This window comes from Heloderma suspectum, chromosome 17 (assembly GCF_057233095.1).
Source record: "Heloderma suspectum isolate Gila_16-S chromosome 17, 16-S_ref, whole genome shotgun sequence".
Taxonomy (NCBI): domain Eukaryota; kingdom Metazoa; phylum Chordata; class Lepidosauria; order Squamata; family Helodermatidae; genus Heloderma; species Heloderma suspectum.
In genome coordinates this window covers 7,181,691-7,198,500 of record NC_139474.1, presented here as the reverse complement: position 1 = coordinate 7,198,500, position 16,810 = coordinate 7,181,691, and the positions used below count along the sequence as shown (strand labels likewise).

The 16,810-nt window shown below is 45.7% G+C and overlaps 1 protein-coding gene across 2 annotated transcripts in view; it reads left to right on the top strand.

Moving 5' to 3' along the window:
* The window catches only part of DPF2 (double PHD fingers 2), a 40,480-nt gene that overhangs the window by 4,827 nt on the left and 18,843 nt on the right, over positions 1 to 16,810 (top strand). For both annotated transcript variants that reach the window (XM_084824209.1, XM_084824211.1), the window contains exons 3-6: positions 1,154 to 1,261; positions 6,229 to 6,392; positions 10,144 to 10,236; positions 12,411 to 12,489. In XM_084824209.1, coding sequence (XP_084680335.1) covers positions 1,154 to 1,261; positions 6,229 to 6,392; positions 10,144 to 10,236; positions 12,411 to 12,489 — 444 coding nt within the window. The remainder of the gene's footprint in view (positions 1 to 1,153; positions 1,262 to 6,228; positions 6,393 to 10,143; positions 10,237 to 12,410; positions 12,490 to 16,810) is intronic.

Below are 16,810 nucleotides of genomic sequence, written 5' to 3'. Positions count from 1 at the left end.
ACGTTGTAGGCCAAAAGATCTGGAGGACCACCAGTTGCCCACTCCTGGCTTAGTGCCTTAATATTTGAAGGACCACTTCATCCCACACATTCACACCTGTGCTCTGTGATTATAATCAGAGGCACCTGCATACTGAGCTTTGGCAGGTAGTTACTTGTGAATGGGCCTTTTGAGTGGTGGCCCCCCCTCCCAAGTTGTGCAGTGCCCTCCCCATAGAGGTCTGCCTGGCACCTACTTTGTTGATTTTTCAGCACCAGGCAACGCTCTTTTTTTCTCAGGCTTTGTAACTTGCTATATATATACTGTATTGCACAGATGTACCTTAAGGTGTCTTGGAGGAATTTTTATCTCCATGGATAGTTTTAACATCTTTTTTTAGTATTTTTTAAAATATTTTTGTCTCTGCTATTTGAAATTATTTATTGCAGAGATTGGTATACCACTTTCCAATAAAATTATCGAAGCAGTTAACATAATAATAATAATGTTACAATAAAATAAAGCAATCCCTGTTTAACAATAAATCTATAGTTCTAACTGTCCGCGTCACACCTCAGAGAAGGCTTTCTTAAAGTGGTAGGCCTTAAGTAGTCATCTGAAAGTCAAAACTGTAGATGCCTGCCTGATGTTAATAGGGTGTGCGGGCACTGCAACACTAGATTGCTTCTTACAGGGACTCTTGAGGTCCAGGAGCATGCAGCACCATCAGAAGTCCTCCTCTTGAGTATCACAAAGACCAGGCAAGGACACAAGGGGTGGGGCAGTCCCTAAGGAAAAATTGTGTTTGCGGCTGCTCTTTGTTTTTATTGTATTGCACGTAATCGATTTTATTGTGTTTTACTTCGTATTTATGTACGTCACCCTCAGTTCTGTTATGGGGCAATTCACAAGTCATAGTTAAATAAATGCGTTTGTTATGTAGAGCCTTTCACTCTACATAAGAAGCCACCTCTGCAGGCTGCACTGTGTGACCCTTTGGTTGGTCGGCGCATGTCTGCTGCGTGGACTAGCCGCAGCAGGTGTGGACTGTGTTGATCTCTGCAAAAAGAGCTGTTGGGAAGTGCTCAAGGTCCGAGCTGTGAAGAGGCTGTGTTAGTTTTGTTTTTCTGATACTTTTCTCCCCCTGCCCCGGTTTCCCGTCATCTATTGGAAGGTTTGGCATCTGGCCAGCTCTATTCCTACCCGGCTCGACGCTGGAGGAAAAAGCGCCGCGCTCACCCCCCTGAGGATCCCAGGCTTTCCTTTCCATCCATTAAACCAGGTTTGTCTTATCCTGTCTCTCTGAGCTACGGGGATTTCAGTCTGCAACATGCTGGTATTGCCATGGGATTCGGGCATCTGGGGGAGTGTGCCTAATAACAGCTTGATTAGAGAGAACGTCTTCTGCCTGGCTAAGGTGTTTTGCTGGTAGATGTGAGCCTTCAAGAGCACAATACAGCATCTGTAATCTTCCAGGCAAATTCCAAGGTATCTATTTTGACTTACAAAACCTTTATCACTTAATGGCTCCTAGACATTTCAGAGACTGCCTCCTCACATTTACCCCCCACACACACACACACACGGGCTGAGTTCACCGTGGATTGTTTAACTGAGGGTTTTATGCAAGGGTTGTTTAACTCTCAAATAACCCATGGAGGCCATGCTCACATGACATGGCAATCCTCTGATCACCCCAATTGGGGGTTGCATGTTCAAAATGGTGCCTGGCACATGCTGCATTTCAGTGAGGGTTAAACCCATGCTGAGCCCGGTGTGTTGTGTGAACTGGGTCACACACATACATGAATGTCAGGAAGGTTATTCCATAGGCCTGAGGCAGCTACTCTTCTATATGTGCATTGTTGTTCTGACTATGAGGACTGATAGGACAGACTTGTATTTAACAACTTGTGTGGTAGCCATTGGCTACAAGGCATTCCATGCAGGCAAATGAATCGGCTTACAGAGGATGGACAAACCACTGTGTCCTTCCTCTGTTGGCCCACTTGTTTTCTGTGCCACTCACGGCCAGCACGGAAATGCAGTGGGCTGGCAGGGGAGGCATAACTAGCCCACTCACTAGAAGGCAATGTTTTGCACTAACCTGCTAAAAGACTAGGAATAGGGGAGCAGTCCGTTCAGTTTGCATATTGATACAGACCTACAAAATTCACACTTCCCAAATCAGTATGTTATCTGGAATGCAGATGTCTTTCAGTATTCACATTTCTCTGGATTTTTTCAGTGCTGTTGTCCAAACAAAAAAAGGTGTATATTATGGAAAGAAAAATACAAAAAAGTATTATATAAGAGCAAACTGCTTGCAAAAAATATGTATATTAGGCATTTTTGGATGCATCTTTGCTTATCTTAGGGGAATTGCATACAAAAAGCCATACAATTTTTCACGCAGACTTTAAAAAAAAATGCAGACTGATGTGGCAATGGTATGGAATGTACTGAAGGCTTGAAAAATGAGAAACTGAAATAGAGAGATTTGCCCATCCCTTTATGATACTAGCTTCCCCTCCTTTGCAGGCAGGATGGAAATGCAACCACTAGCCTCTTATACCAGGCTAGCACAAAATTTTGCAGTCTAGCAACTTTTGTGGCTTATTTTCAAGACTAGAATAGGCTCCCTCAACCTTGAGAAGATATGCTTTTGTGCTTCATGCAGCCAAGCCCTTGGAAACCCCACAGTTCTTTGGAAGCGTATTGGGAGTTCCCAAAGATAGCTTGTCCGGCACCCCTGCCTTTTGTAACACACAGCCACAGGGAAATCCCCAAAGAAGTCCTTTATTGTAAATAGAAAGGATAAAAAAAAGTCATCTCTCCAGATCTTGTGAGATTGGCTCTAGCAAATCTGAAGCAGTGTCAGAGCAGAACAAGCAATGTTCTAAACAACGAGTTGTTGGTCCAGACTGTTCTCTAGAACAGAGAGACGGTGCTTGTGCAGTGAAACCTGTAGTTTGAGAGATGCAGAGGTTCGTGCTTCCCTGTGTGACATGGAACTACTGGTCCCAGAGGTCCTTGTGCATAAGCAGGAGGGAGGGACAAAGCACCATATTACTCGGAGACGTTGATGCAGGGACAAGGAAAGTCAGTGATGCCACCAACCAAAGTTATAAAATAGTCTGCAGGATTTTAGGACGCTTCTTCAGGCTGCATGTTATGTTAAACAAAAATAGCAAAAAAGGGTGGGGGGAGTGAATGTTTTTGGGCATGGTAGAGAACGACAGCATGGGTTATGGTATAATTTCAGAAGTGTAGAAAATGTAATTTTAGAATTAAATTAGAAACTTTCAGAGCTCATGAAATTGTGTGTATGGGATGTTGCATGTTTGTACTAGCACCCCCCCCCCCCAATTATGCTTGGGCCCTGGTGTGCTCCCAATTCATGTGGAGCAAAGATCGCTGGGCAGCATTCTGTATGAACTGAATGCCTGAACTAGAACATTCCCCAGAATTTTCTGCAGCACACAAGTGTTATATGGCAACATTCCAGGGTTCTATCGTTGGGCATATTGATGTGTAAAGAATTCCCTGAAGGTAGAATTGTGCTCAACAGCTCGATGAAAATGCCGCCCCAGTGCGTGGCTGCTGTGAAAAAGGCAAATTCCATCTTGGGTATAATTAGAAAAGGAATTGAAAATAAAACTGCCAATATCATACTGCCCATATACAAATGTTTAGTGCAGTCACACTTGGAATACTGTGTACAGTTTTGGTCACCACACCTATTGTAGATTTGGAAAAGGGGCAGAAAACAGCAGAGCTCAGCTAGACGAGAACGAGGGACTAGAGCAGTTTCCTTATGAGGAAAGGTTACAACTTCTGGGACTGTTTCGTTTAGGGGAAAAAAAGCGAGTACAGGGCAGTATCCAATGGTGTCATTCCGCAAACTCCAATAGCACTAGCAGAGCTTTGCTGAATCTTCCCGTTGTGAACGTGTTTGCGCATTATGCTTGCGCAACAGGTTGTGCAACGTCTCGCACAACCACTTGAACATAACTTTAGTTGGATTCTCCTCTCACACATAGTTTGGAACCTAGTTGCCGGTAGTGCAATCTAATTTGCGCTAATGGAATGCTACAGTTGGATACTGACCATAGAGATGTACAGAATTATGTACGGGATGTAAAAATTGTTGTGGGATTTTTTTCTCCCTTCATACTAGAATTTGGGATCATCCCATGAAGCTGAATGATGGGAGATTCAGGACAGATAAATGGAAGTACTTCTTCACACAGCACATAGTTAAACTGTGGAATTTGTCATCATAAGATGGAATTTGGATGACTTTACAGGGGTAGGAGACAGATTCATGGAGGACAAGGCTAGCAATGGCTACTACTCATGATCACTAGATATTTCCTCTCTTATTAGAGGCAGTACGCCTATGTATACTCGTTGCTGGGGAACATGAGCAGGAGAATTCTATTGCACTCATGTCCTCCTTGTGCACTTCCCAAAGGCAGCAGGTTGGTCACTGTGTGAACGGATTGGTGGACTACATAGGTCTTTGATCTTGGTTCTTACGATCTTAGGAAGCTTTCAAACCACTGCTCTAGCATAACCCTTTAGCTCCTTCTTCAATCTCTCCCCCCGCCCCAGCTGACTGAGGTTTTAGTCTCCTTTTTTCCTACAAAATTGGCAGAGCCATATGGCGCCTTAAAAGGCTAACATACTTCTTGTGGCAAAAGTTTTCGTGGATTACAGCCCAGATACATGTTGTCCTCAGTTGGCAGACACAGATGGGGAAAAATATTGAAAACAGAAGGGCCAAAAGGCCATCAGGGTAATTGGACAATTGTAATACCATTGCCCTGACATACAAACCTAACTAAAATAACTACATTGCGATGTATACTCTGCCTGGTTTCTCAAACTATTCACGATGCAGCATTGAAGGATTGAAGGTCACAAGTTGTGCAACGAGACTAAACTGGCCTACATATTATATGTGGACAGTCCCCCTCGCTGGTCAGTGCAAGAGGGAAAAGTGAAGTGCCTGAGGTGAGAGGCTGTAACATTTCACAGAAGACCTGGGGTGTGCTCATGGAACCTAGGGGGTTCCACTGAACCCTTAATGAAAAACGCTACACAACACACAACAATCACATAGCCCAATCTGGGCATGCTTGCTTGAAAGTAAAGCCGCTTTTGTTCAGTGTGACTTTTTAGTAAGTGTGAACATACCCACTGAGGCTGGCTGGGCATTGTGACATTCATATTTCGTTCTATTCAGACATCACACTAAGCCGTGGTGGAGCCCACTAACTATTTTGCAGGAAGTGGTTCCTGAGCGTGGTTTGTGCGTGGTTAATAAGCCACCGTGGTTGGGTCTGACCCCCATTCAGAGGTCATGCTAAGCCACCAAGATTAGCTCAAAAACGCTAACCATCATGGCTTAGTGTGATGTCTGAACAAGGCTTATGGCTAACAATACCTGCATTACTGTTGCTGTTCTGTTGATTTTTATAGATGTGTGATTTGCTCTGTTATATTGTCTTCTATTGCAAACTGCCTTGATAGCTGTTTGGCTGAAGGGTGGTATACTAAATGTTTGTGGCATTTCTGTGTAAAGCTTAGGAGAAATCAGTGATGAAGCCCTCTTCCTAGCTGTATTGTGCCAATTGAAGTCATGTATAATTGTATTGGCATCATTTAACAACCTGTATAAATTAGTATAGCAAAGCTTGGAAGATGGTGAATGCTTGCTTATTTTATGCAGTGGAGTATTGCGTAGAAATGGACAGACAGTTTCCTCCGTACCTCTGTCAGCATGAGTGTGTGTGTTTGCCAAGTTAGGATAATGTTTCATGCTTCTGATGAAGTGAATATCCGCCCAGAGAACGTTGGTTATTGGGCAGATACGAAATGAAATAAAGTGACCCCTAGTTAGGGATGGACTCACTTCCATCCGTTCTCACCAAAATGCCGCCTGCCTCCACTTGCCATGTGAACTCCTGGACAGCCCAGCGAGCGCCTGGCAGCCACCCATCCCCTTAGTGAACCACCATTTTGCATAAAAATGGGGGCTCAGGGTTTTCCGGAAATGCAATGTTGTGTAAACGGTGGCCGTAGAGGGTACAGGTGTAAACCTTTCGGACTCCTGCAACATTCCTAGTCCATGAAAGCGTACACCACAATAAACCTGCTTAGTCTTCGAGGTGTTACAAGGCTCTTTGTCATGTTTGCTGCGGCAGACCGACATGGCTTCCCCTCCGGATTTTCTTTTTGCAGACACCGAGCAGACCCTAAAGAAGGAGGGCTTGATCTCTCAGGATGGCAGCAGCTTGGAAGCCCTCTTGAGGACGGACCCTCTTGAGAAGCGCAGCCTGCCTGACCCCCGCACGGATGAAGACAGCCTTGGCGAATTCCCTGTTGCCAACAGCCGTGCGCGGAAGGTAGGGTGGGGTGTGTGCTCTCACCGGTGTTCAAGGGGGGGCTATGTGGTGAAATGCGCACAGCCCCTCCTTTAAGACATCCGTGTTGTGAAATTGTTGCTTCTCTGTTGTTACTTATTGCATTTCTATACCACCCCATAGTCGAAGCTCTCTGTGCGGTTATGCTTTATCCCTTGCCATATGGCAGTTCGGAAGTGGTTTCCTTGTGTAAAAATATATGACTAAGGTAGAAACAGGGGGCTTAAGGAAATGTCTACTAATTCTTGCTGCTAAAATCTTTGTCCGTGCTCTTGGATGGGGCCATAGCTCAGTGGTAGAGCTTGTGCTTCACCTGCAGAACGTCCCAGGTTCAGTCCTTGGAACTCCCAACTAAAATGTTAAGGTAGCGGGCGATGGGGGCCCTTCTTTGCCTGAGAACCTGGAGAATTGTTGCCAATCAGAATAGAGAATCCTGGGCTAGATGGACAAGCAGCCTGACCTGGTACAGGGCATCTTCCCATGCTCCACCACTTAGCTCAAGCATTTAAATTAAAAGTATTACACTCAAAGAGAGAGATGCACATTTCCCCCCCATTCAGCTGGTTCAGGCATTCTAGCAACTGTTGGGAACAGTTCACTCACATTGTCAAACTTCTGTTTTCAAGAACCTCATTTTCAGCCAAGTCTTTTTCTGAATCCACCTCTGCTGTTTAGTTCACTGTGGTGGAACATAAGAAGCTGCTTTATACTAAGTCAAAACCATTGGGCCAGTTAGCTCCATCTCACCTTAGTTATCCAGTCTTTCCCTGCACCAGTTTCTCTCCGTGTGTCTCTCTTTCCTCTTTTATTCTGCTTTAGCTTTTCAAGGCATGCTTCAGGCTCCGTTGTGACAAATTAAATGCACTCTGGCACACAGTGTGAGAATTACTGTCTTATTATCCTCTCTCTGTTTGACCCAGAATATAGGAAGCTGCCTTATGCCAAGTCAGATCATTGGCTCATCTAGGTCTGGCAGTGGCTCTCTGTTTTAGAGGTTACCTAGAGATGCTGAGGATGAACTGTATGCCCCTTCCCACTCCTTCTGTTTTGTAACCCTGAAAGAACTACCCCTGAAACTTGGATATGCTTCTGCTGCCAGCCTTTTAAGTTTCCTTTGGCTGCTCCCATCTTCATGTTCCTTCCCTCTGCTGTCTGCAGTTGTAAATCCAGAACAGGTAGACACTTTGCACTGAGGAGAACCAGTTCCTGTACCAGGGAAAAACTGAATTTTGCTACATGAATAAATTATTCACATTTAGCAAGTGCACATACATTTGCTTAGTTTTGTGTTCAGTTTATCTTGGAACAATCTAGATTCCCACCACTTGATTACTGGGTGTACTGCTGATCTCCTGCTCCTTACTTCACTAGGCCAGGGGCATGAAACCTCAGGCCTGGGGGTTAAATCCAGCCTGCCTGCAGTCCTCATCTTGCCCTCCAGGGATTCCCAGATGCCCCTTTCCCCCAATTGCCAAATGTTCGGTGGTTTCCTGGCTTTTGTGCAGTTTTTCCTAAAAGGCTGAAATGCCTCTCCTAAGACTTGGTTACCGGCAGTAACAGCATTAAGCTAAAATATGCTGGTGTTTTGGCCTGCTCCTTTGGCCCGGCCCACCACTGGAATGCAGCCCGAGATCTCCAAGATGGAATTTGGTCCTTGGGCTGAAAAAGCTTCCATGCCCCTGCATTAGGCAGTGTCCAGCTTTTGTCCACACAACCCTAAGGTTAGAAACTTGCATCAAATATAGAAGAGAAAGCCGAGGTTCTCAGAACACTGAATTCAGCATCTGTGCAGTGTGATCACATTGCTGAGGGATACACACTCTTGTCTTGCATCTTGTTATCCCTGTCTTTTTCTGACCCCCCCCCCCATTGTTTTAGTCCACTGTGCTGCTAGGACTTGTCCATCTCATTCCTCCTCACCCCAAGTTATTTGGTGTTCTGCTCCAGTATCTTCAGCCTTGTTTCTCTCCCAACCCCCCTTAATTTTTTTTTTTTTTTTTACTGCAAACTATTATTTTGGCTTGTGGGAGCTTCCTTTTTAACCAGTTTAGTATGTAATGTAAATTGACCTGCTTTGCCACAGCCACGGGGGGAGGGATGCAACGACGCTCTGGTTTTCATCATCATTTTTGGCCCGGAGAGCTGCTGAATCCTGTAATGCGTGTTGGCCAACTCCCAGCGTCAGCTCCAATAGCCTAGTAAGGCAGCTGAAGAAGAAAAGTTGTAGCTTGTTTTCCAGACTCCAGGAAGGCAGAATGCTCTGTGTGCGTGAATGTGTAGAAAGAAATGTCCCTTGATGAGAGAGAATGGCGGGAAATGCTTCACACAGCGCGTAGTTAAATTTTCGAATTCGCTGCCAGAAGATGTGGCGACGGCCATCAACTTAGATAGCTTTAAAATGGGATTGGACAAATTCTTGGAGGATCAGGCTATCCATGGAAAATAGTCCTGATGGCTCTATGCTACCTCCAGTTTCGGAGGCAGTATGCCTGTGTACACCAGTTGCTGGGGAATATGAGCGGGAGGGTGCTATTGTACTCCTCTCTTGCATGTGGGCTTTCCATAGGCATTTGGTTGGCTCCTGTGGGGGAAAAGGATGTTGGATTAGTTGGGCCTTTGGTCTGTTCCAGAAGGACCTTTCTTACGTTCGCTTGTTCAGTTCTTTTGTTGATTAGAGGCTGTTTTTATGGGATAGCACATCAATGTGGTAAATAAACAGTATTGTGGCCATGAAATGTCAATTTTTGAGCCCCATATGTTGTCTTTGCTTAATTGCGTTAGGCTTTGTTTATGCAAATGTAAATTTCTGGGTGGGCAGTGCTTGCCTGCTTCAGTGCAGGTTTTAAAATATGTAGGGCACGATTCATCTTAGCGACCTCTTGGAGCAGGAGTGAGCTGGGGAGGGGGAAGAGCCATGCAGAAGGTTCCAGGTTTGATCGCTGGCATCTCCCAAGGAGGGCAGGAAAACCTCCTGCCTGAAATCCTGGAGAGCCGCTGCTGCCTGTCAGTGTCAACACTACGGGGGTAGATGGACCCAGGGTCTGACTTGGTATAAGGCAGCTTCCTATGTCACTGTGTCAGGTGCCTATATGGGAGGTATGCACTGGACCCGGATAGTGAATGATAGCTGTCATGCTGTGATCCCTGTGTACCAGAGAGGGACTGGCTGGGAGTGGGATCAGGAATGGATTGTGTCCTGTTTCTTTGTGGCTGTGCCGAGGGTCACGCAGAGACCCGCATCCCTGATTTTAGCACTAGACAACACTTCGGTGGTTAAACTTGGTGCAAAGAGCTTTCATGATCAGTTTTAAATAATATTTTTTTTTCTGGAGCTGTTTGTGGGGCACTTGGGCCAAGGTTAATAGTTATGGAGCAGAGAATGAGACAAAGAGAATGAGAACTTTCAAGTTCTTTTATATGCTCAGTTTTGAAATGTGCCTTTTGACCACATAGGAGAGAACGTTTAAAATCATTAAGTGTGGAAGTGTTGGGGAGACCACAGCAACACGGCATGACTTGAGTTTAAATCCTCTGTGCACTTTTAACTGTTGTACTGCTCAGTGCTCCTTCTAACTGTGCTGTGGGATGAAAGCCCTGCAATGAAAATTAAAATAAAGTGCAAACTTGCCATTGATCTGACGGGAGTGCTCCTTAGCCAGACTCGAACATCTTTTCCCCCTAGTTTCTTGAATCTGCTTGTTTTCTCTACAGTTAGTCTCGTTTCTCTGTTTAGCGAATCCTGGAACCAGATGATTTCTTGGATGACCTGGACGATGAGGACTATGAAGAAGACGCACCAAAACGCCGAGGCAAAGGCAAGGCCAAGGTACAGTCGGTGTACTTGGGCTCAAAAATCCCTGTTCTGTCTTGATGTCTGGCCTGTGTGCTCTTTTAGCCTTACATAGGGTTGTCTAACATGGAGCAGGTAGAAGCGTTCGGACTCTTCTAGGGCAGCTGCAGGCAAGAAAACTCCGCAGATGTCTCAAAAGACGTTGGAAAAGAGGGGGCGGCAAGCAATGTAAGGCCTAGAAGCTTGAAATGGATGTGACAGCATCAACATTGAGTCATGGGCTGCATTTGCATGGAATGTTAAGCCAAGGTTCTGGGGAATCCAGACTTACCATGAACAAGCGGCATGCTGGTTGGTGCACCGCAGCCCATTCGGGCACAGTTGACATTTTGAAAAAGTGTCCTGGGCACCACCACAAATTGCCACGTAGGGGTAAAATTTGGGAGTGCCCCCCTTCTCTGGATTCTCCCTTTCCTTGCTGCACCCTCAGCTGTCCTAGGGCGGGCGAACATCACTCCGCTGATTTTAATGGGGGTGGGGAAAAGGGTCCCCTCCCAAAAATGGCTGGAGAGAGGAGAAAGCCCACCCACCGCCAAGGACCCCGTTGCACCAGGCACCCTCTGTGGGGTGGGCTTCCTCACCCTTCAAGCTGCTTTTTGGCACGGCACCTCTGCTAAAGGCAATGGAGCAGTTGAGCTCCACTGAGTTTAATAGAGGTAGGGGAAAGCATGCCAATCAGGGGGATGATCAGCGCGCTTTCTTGCTTGTGGGTGTCTCATCGACAGCTGGTTGGCCACTGTGTGAACAGAATGCTGGACTGGATGGACCCTGGGTCTCGTGTTCTTAGGAAGGGGCAGTGGAAGTGAAGGGACGGCACACGGGGGGTGGGGGTTGGTGGGTGCTAGTGCGCCCGCGGGCGTTGTTTTGCTGACCCCTGATATGGCTCACATGTTGCCCACCCCACCTTAAAGAGTTAGAATTTGCATATGTCCCCCTGCTGTCCTCTCTGGTATACCTATAGAAATATATATAATTTGTTCCATATTATATACAGCTCTCAAAAGGAGTTACAGTGGTAGTCTCACGGAGGCCTAGAAAAATATTTAAATTCCTTGTGCTAGTAAGAGTTCTGCTAGATCAGACCATCTCATTGAGCATCTGATTTCCCACAGTGGTCAGCTAGATCCTTGTAGGAAGCCCATGAGGAGGTGTAGAAAAGGGCATCTGAAATTATCAAGGGGCTGGAGCAACTCCTCCTGTAAGGAAAGGTTACAGTGTTTGGTGCTGTTTAACTTTTTTTTAAAAAGCAAGGGGACATGACAGAGGTGTATAAAATTATGCATGGTGTAGAGAAAGTGGATAATACTAGAACCCAGGATTATCCCATGAAGCTGAGTGGTGGGAGATTTGAGACAGATGAAAAGGAAGGATGACCTCACACATAGTTAAACTATGGAATTTGCTACCAACTTGGATGGCTTTGAAAGGGTATTAGACAAATTCATAGAGGATAAGGCTATCAATGGCTACTAGTCATGATGGCTATATATTACCTACACTATCAGAGGCAGTATGCCTCTGAATACCAGTTGGGGGAACACGAGGGGGACGGTGCTGTTGCCTTTGTGTCCGACTTGTGGGTTTCCCATTGGGGCATCTGGTTGGCCACTGTGCAAAGAGAATACTGGACTATACAGGCCTTGAGTCTGACCCAGCAGGGTGTATGTTCTTACGAAGGGCATTGTACGCAATAGCTCTCCTGTGCTGTTGCTCTTCAGCAACTGGCACTACTCAGAGGTAGATTTCCCCTGAACCTGGAGGTTCTCTTTGACTGTCATGGCTAATAGGCCTTTCATCCATGGAGTTGTCTTGTTCCTCTTTAAAGCTGTCCCCACGTCTTGTGGCAATTAATTCCCTAAATTAAAATGTAGCAAGATCTAAAATAAGCTTAGCTCCGTTCACTTTCCTCTAAACCTGGGTAGCTGCTTGGTTTGTTTCAGCTCTTACAATATGTCACATCAAAATTCTTTCAGTAGGGGGCGGGGAGGGGGCTGTAATGAAAGAACCCACAGCCATCTGGGGGCTGAGTTGAAGACCCAGCCTGGTGAACCATCCCAGATTACACTTTTTGTCTGAGCCAGTGAGACAGAATAGTGTGTGTCTGCCACATTACAGCACTGTTCCTGATTTCCTGCTTTCTGGGCTTCTAGGGTAAAGGCGTTGGGAGTGCCCGGAAAAAGCTGGATGCAGCCATTTTGGAAGACAGAGACAAACCCTATGCCTGTGACAGTGAGTAAGAAGGCGAGCCTGGCTGTGGGACTGAGCTGCCGTCAGCAGAACATGTTTGCTTTTACTAGATAGGTGGGTGGTGTGGAGGGGCTGGTGGGTGAATGCACAGAAGAGTTTGATGAGCCTTCCTGCTTGTTCTTTGCCCCTCTGAGGCTGAGATGCTACAGTCTGTTTTGAGAGGGTTGGAGTATGACACTAACAAGACTCTCCTGAGGGTACTGGAGAGTTGTGTTTTCATGAGATGCTAAGCTGATAAAATGTTAACTTTTCTTTGCCCAAATTACAAGTGTGCAAGTCTTTCCATTTCACAGAGGTCTTTGTTCTGCCAGGTGAAGAATTCTGTGAAAGCGCAAAGCTTGCATAGTTTTACACCAGTTTAAGATGGTCCAGTAAGAGAAAATTTTTACCAACTTTCTCATCTCCTTTGAGACAAACAAACCCAGGGTCTTAGCTCTGCCACCTGAGTCCCTTTAACTGGAGGTGCTGGGGCTGCACTGATGTGAAGCAGATACCCTACAGCAGAGTTCCAGCCCTTCCTCCTCTGGCAGAACCCAAGAGTGGGTAGGCGTGCACACAGCACAGAAGGGGCAGCTGTTTTGCCTGGGTATTGCTTTACTAATATATTGGGGGGCTCCCTGTTCCATCTCACATGCAGGCCCCCAAAGGCCATGCTGTGTTTGGCTGCCTCTTCCAGTTCCATATTACCTGACTTTTCTGCCTTGGAGCCATTCCCTGTGTGCCAATCTGGAAATTTAACGCCCATGCAAACTTGGTAATTAATGTTAAAGGTTGGGTGGGGCAATTGGCAAGAATTTTCAAAATGGCAAATAATGAGTTTTTGAAATTACTTTTCTTTCTCTCCTCCTTTACTGTCCTGCAAGAATTTTATACTCCCGCTTTTAATTTAAAATAACACCAATTAGCATTTTTTCTTTCCTCCTTTTTAATCGCTCTATATAGCTTACCGTGTGCATGTTATGTGTGTGACCTATGGAGTGTGTTCACCTTTCTCTCATTATTCTCTTTCTGTATTTCAGATAGTTACAAACAAAAGCATACCTCGAAACCTCCTGACCGAGGTAGTCCATTCTCTCTGTCTGCTATTTTATTTCCTCCTGACTTTGTTCTTCTGAAATGTTAGTTTTAAAAACTCTTTTTGGAAAAAAAGCGGGTCTTTTGACACAGGGCACAGAACATTCCTCCCGTCCTGTAATATGCGGTTTGGGTTTTGTGTGTGTCATGTCTTAGCGTCTCAATATATATTAGATCCAACTTTTGGACAGTTTCTTTCTGAAGTACCATGGGGAAGGTGAGACGTCTAGGGATCACATTTTTTGTTTGGGGCTTAAGGGGACAGATTCTGAGGAGCTGGGCTCAAGAAGGGCTCTGAGAAACACCCTGTCACCTGGGTGCTTACAAGTCAGGTGTTCATATCTAAGGATATGCAGATTTTGTTAAATCCGTTTGTGTTTTGTGGATTGTCAGGTGTCTTTCGCTGCATCATCCACTCATTGACGGAATTGGATTTTTCTCAATTTCCTGAATTCACGTTTGAGTTGGAAAATGCACACTCACGCAAATCCACGCTTCCAAAAATGCGCAAATCCCCCGAAAATGTGCATTTTCACTCTTTGGTCTATGGGAGAAAATTCACATTTTCGGTCGGTGTTTTTAAATGTTTTTCTTTGACTAAATTGTGGAAAGTAAAAACTGCAAGTCCGCAGAATTGGTGCGACTCAGAAAACGCTATTCTGCAGCAGAATCCACAGGTCGGATTAAGAGAAATTCGAAATGATTTGAATCCGTTGTAGAATTTCCCAACATCCCTACTCATATCCAGAGACATCATTTGCTGCATTTTTATCCAGCCTTTTGGGCAAAAACTATATCCCAAAGCAGCTAACGGCGATTAAAATTCAATGAGTGGAACCTGCAACAAATGTTGTAGTGTGGAGTGCTCCTGTTCGCTGTTCCAGTCAGCTATGCCTTCCTCCAGGATACTCCATTCCCTCCCACCTGGTTCTCTGTCCCTACCCCAAAACCATCCGTGTGCACTCATGGCCACTGGGCATGTTTAGCTCTCATTGGTCAGTTTTTATGGGATTCCTCCCTTAAGGTTTTTTTTCTTAAGATTTTTTTGTACTTCTGTGTACCCTGGGCTTCCCCCAGTCCTGCTGGATACCGCCCTCTTGTGTGTGAGTGGTGCCATTTTGGCTACATAAGCAACAGCACTTGTGCCTTGAACATTGGAAATAGAGGGAATGATAAGCAATAGCACTGTGGAGTGCTGTACAGGAATGCAAATGAGACGGAGGCCTGTCCTTTTCAGGCTTACAAACGAAAAGACAAAAGGAGAGGGCAGGAGAAAGGGGACAGGAAGGAGATAATTTTGCCTGCACTAGAACTATGTGATGAGTTGTTGTCTGGTTTTTACATCCAGCAAAGGCCAGGCCAATGTTCCCTCGCATGTGTTCTTGCTGGGCTGGAGAAAATGCAACTACTCCATGGTCCTGTGTCTGGTGACAGGGCCCACAGTATCCTTCCTCTTTCCACAGTATTATTTGTTTATTTTTAAAATGTCTAGACTACCCTTCACCCACAAAAGTGGCTTCCAGGGTGTTGCACAAAGATAAAATAAATATCAACACTATAATAAAACACAATAAACATCAAGCCACCAGATTGAGAGAGATAAAATAACTCACCAGCCAGCTAAAGCCATACAAACAACATTAAGTCGTAAAATTAAAATAAATGCCCAGGCAAATAAAAATATTTTGACCTGGTGCATTAAGGAATACAGCAGTGGCACCAGTCGAACCTCCTTTGGAAGAACATTCCAGAGTTGGGCCCACCTGTAAGTCACAAGATAACTGATAGCTGGGACGGAGGAGGGAAGCAGGTACCCTGAAGCTGTATATTCTCTGGCTGATGGCTGGTCTTCCCTTCCTCTGGGGGCGGGGTGCAACTTCCCAGCAACCCCTGGACCTCTGGTTGGTGATAGAAGCCAGAGTAATTGTCTCTTCACTATTGCAGTCACAGAATCTGTGCCTACAGTACTTCAGTTCTGGCCCACTGAGGTCAGGAAGAGAAGTTTTTCTTCCTTACATCTTATCTTGGGGTTTTATTTCCCCTTCCTCTGGGACAACAAAGCCTGCCACAGCTGATAAGTCCACAAGTTAGTAGTCCACAAATATTTCACTAGCTTGCTTGCCCACACGTGTATTTCTGGCCTAAAAAACAGGGGAACGTAAGCCTAGAGGATGCTCTGAGTTGCCAGGGCAACCAGGCTATTGTTACATACACCCCAAATCTTTGAGCAGTGAGAACTCCAGGGTGCAGTCCTGCCTAGGTTTAGTTTCCTTTGGAAGGAGGTTACTAAAGGCTTACTGGCATTTTGTAATAATTTGCATTTATCTACAGATATACAAGTTGAGCATAGGCAAAGTTCACAGCTTAAGGGCACAATCCTATGCATGTTTGGACAGCTTCCATGCTGAGATGTTGTAGGACTTTTTCCCATCTAAACATGTATAAGATTGCTCCCTAAACCTCTGCAGCAGATGTCCAGAGGCTCAGTGCTCCCCCCATCAGATTTCTAGTGGACATCCAGCACCTGAAGACGCTTGCAGAGACCCTCAACTTTCTGACCTTCAGTCTGGGCTTCTCCCAGCATATGTTTCATCCTTTATACCAGCGATTTGCATTGGTTTCATCCTTTACACTAGCGATGGGCAACTTATGGCCCTGCAGATGTTTTGGCCTAGAACGCTAATCATCCCTCACCATTGGCTATGCTAGCTAGGGCTGATGGGAGTTGTCAGCCAAAACATCTGGAGGGCCACAAGTTGCCCATCCCTGCTTTATACAGACACAGCTGGATGACATCATCCCCAGAGGGAAGTGGTGGTGGGGGAGAAATGAAAGAAGAGAGACATGTCTCTGCCTGCTGCCTTAGCTTCATTAAAGCAGGTGGCCTTTCAGAAGTTATGTGCCAGTTCCCATCAGCCCCAGCCAGCATAGCCAATGGTGATGGGAGTTGTACTCCAGAAATATCTGGAAAGCCACAGGTTGCCCCCTCCTGTGTTAAAGCTAGTCTTCTTAACAACAGGATGGTCCTGGGCAATTCATTGACTCCACAATAGAATGTGCCTGGCCAGATATGCTTGGGTCAAGAACCGCCAAGTTGGAAGGGACCCTGAGGAGATGATTCAGATGAGGCTTCCCCAACCTGGCGCCCTCCAGATGTGCTGTAGTCCAACACATCTGTAAGCTGTTGGATTGGGGAAAGGAGATTCAGATCACCATTTACAACCCTGTG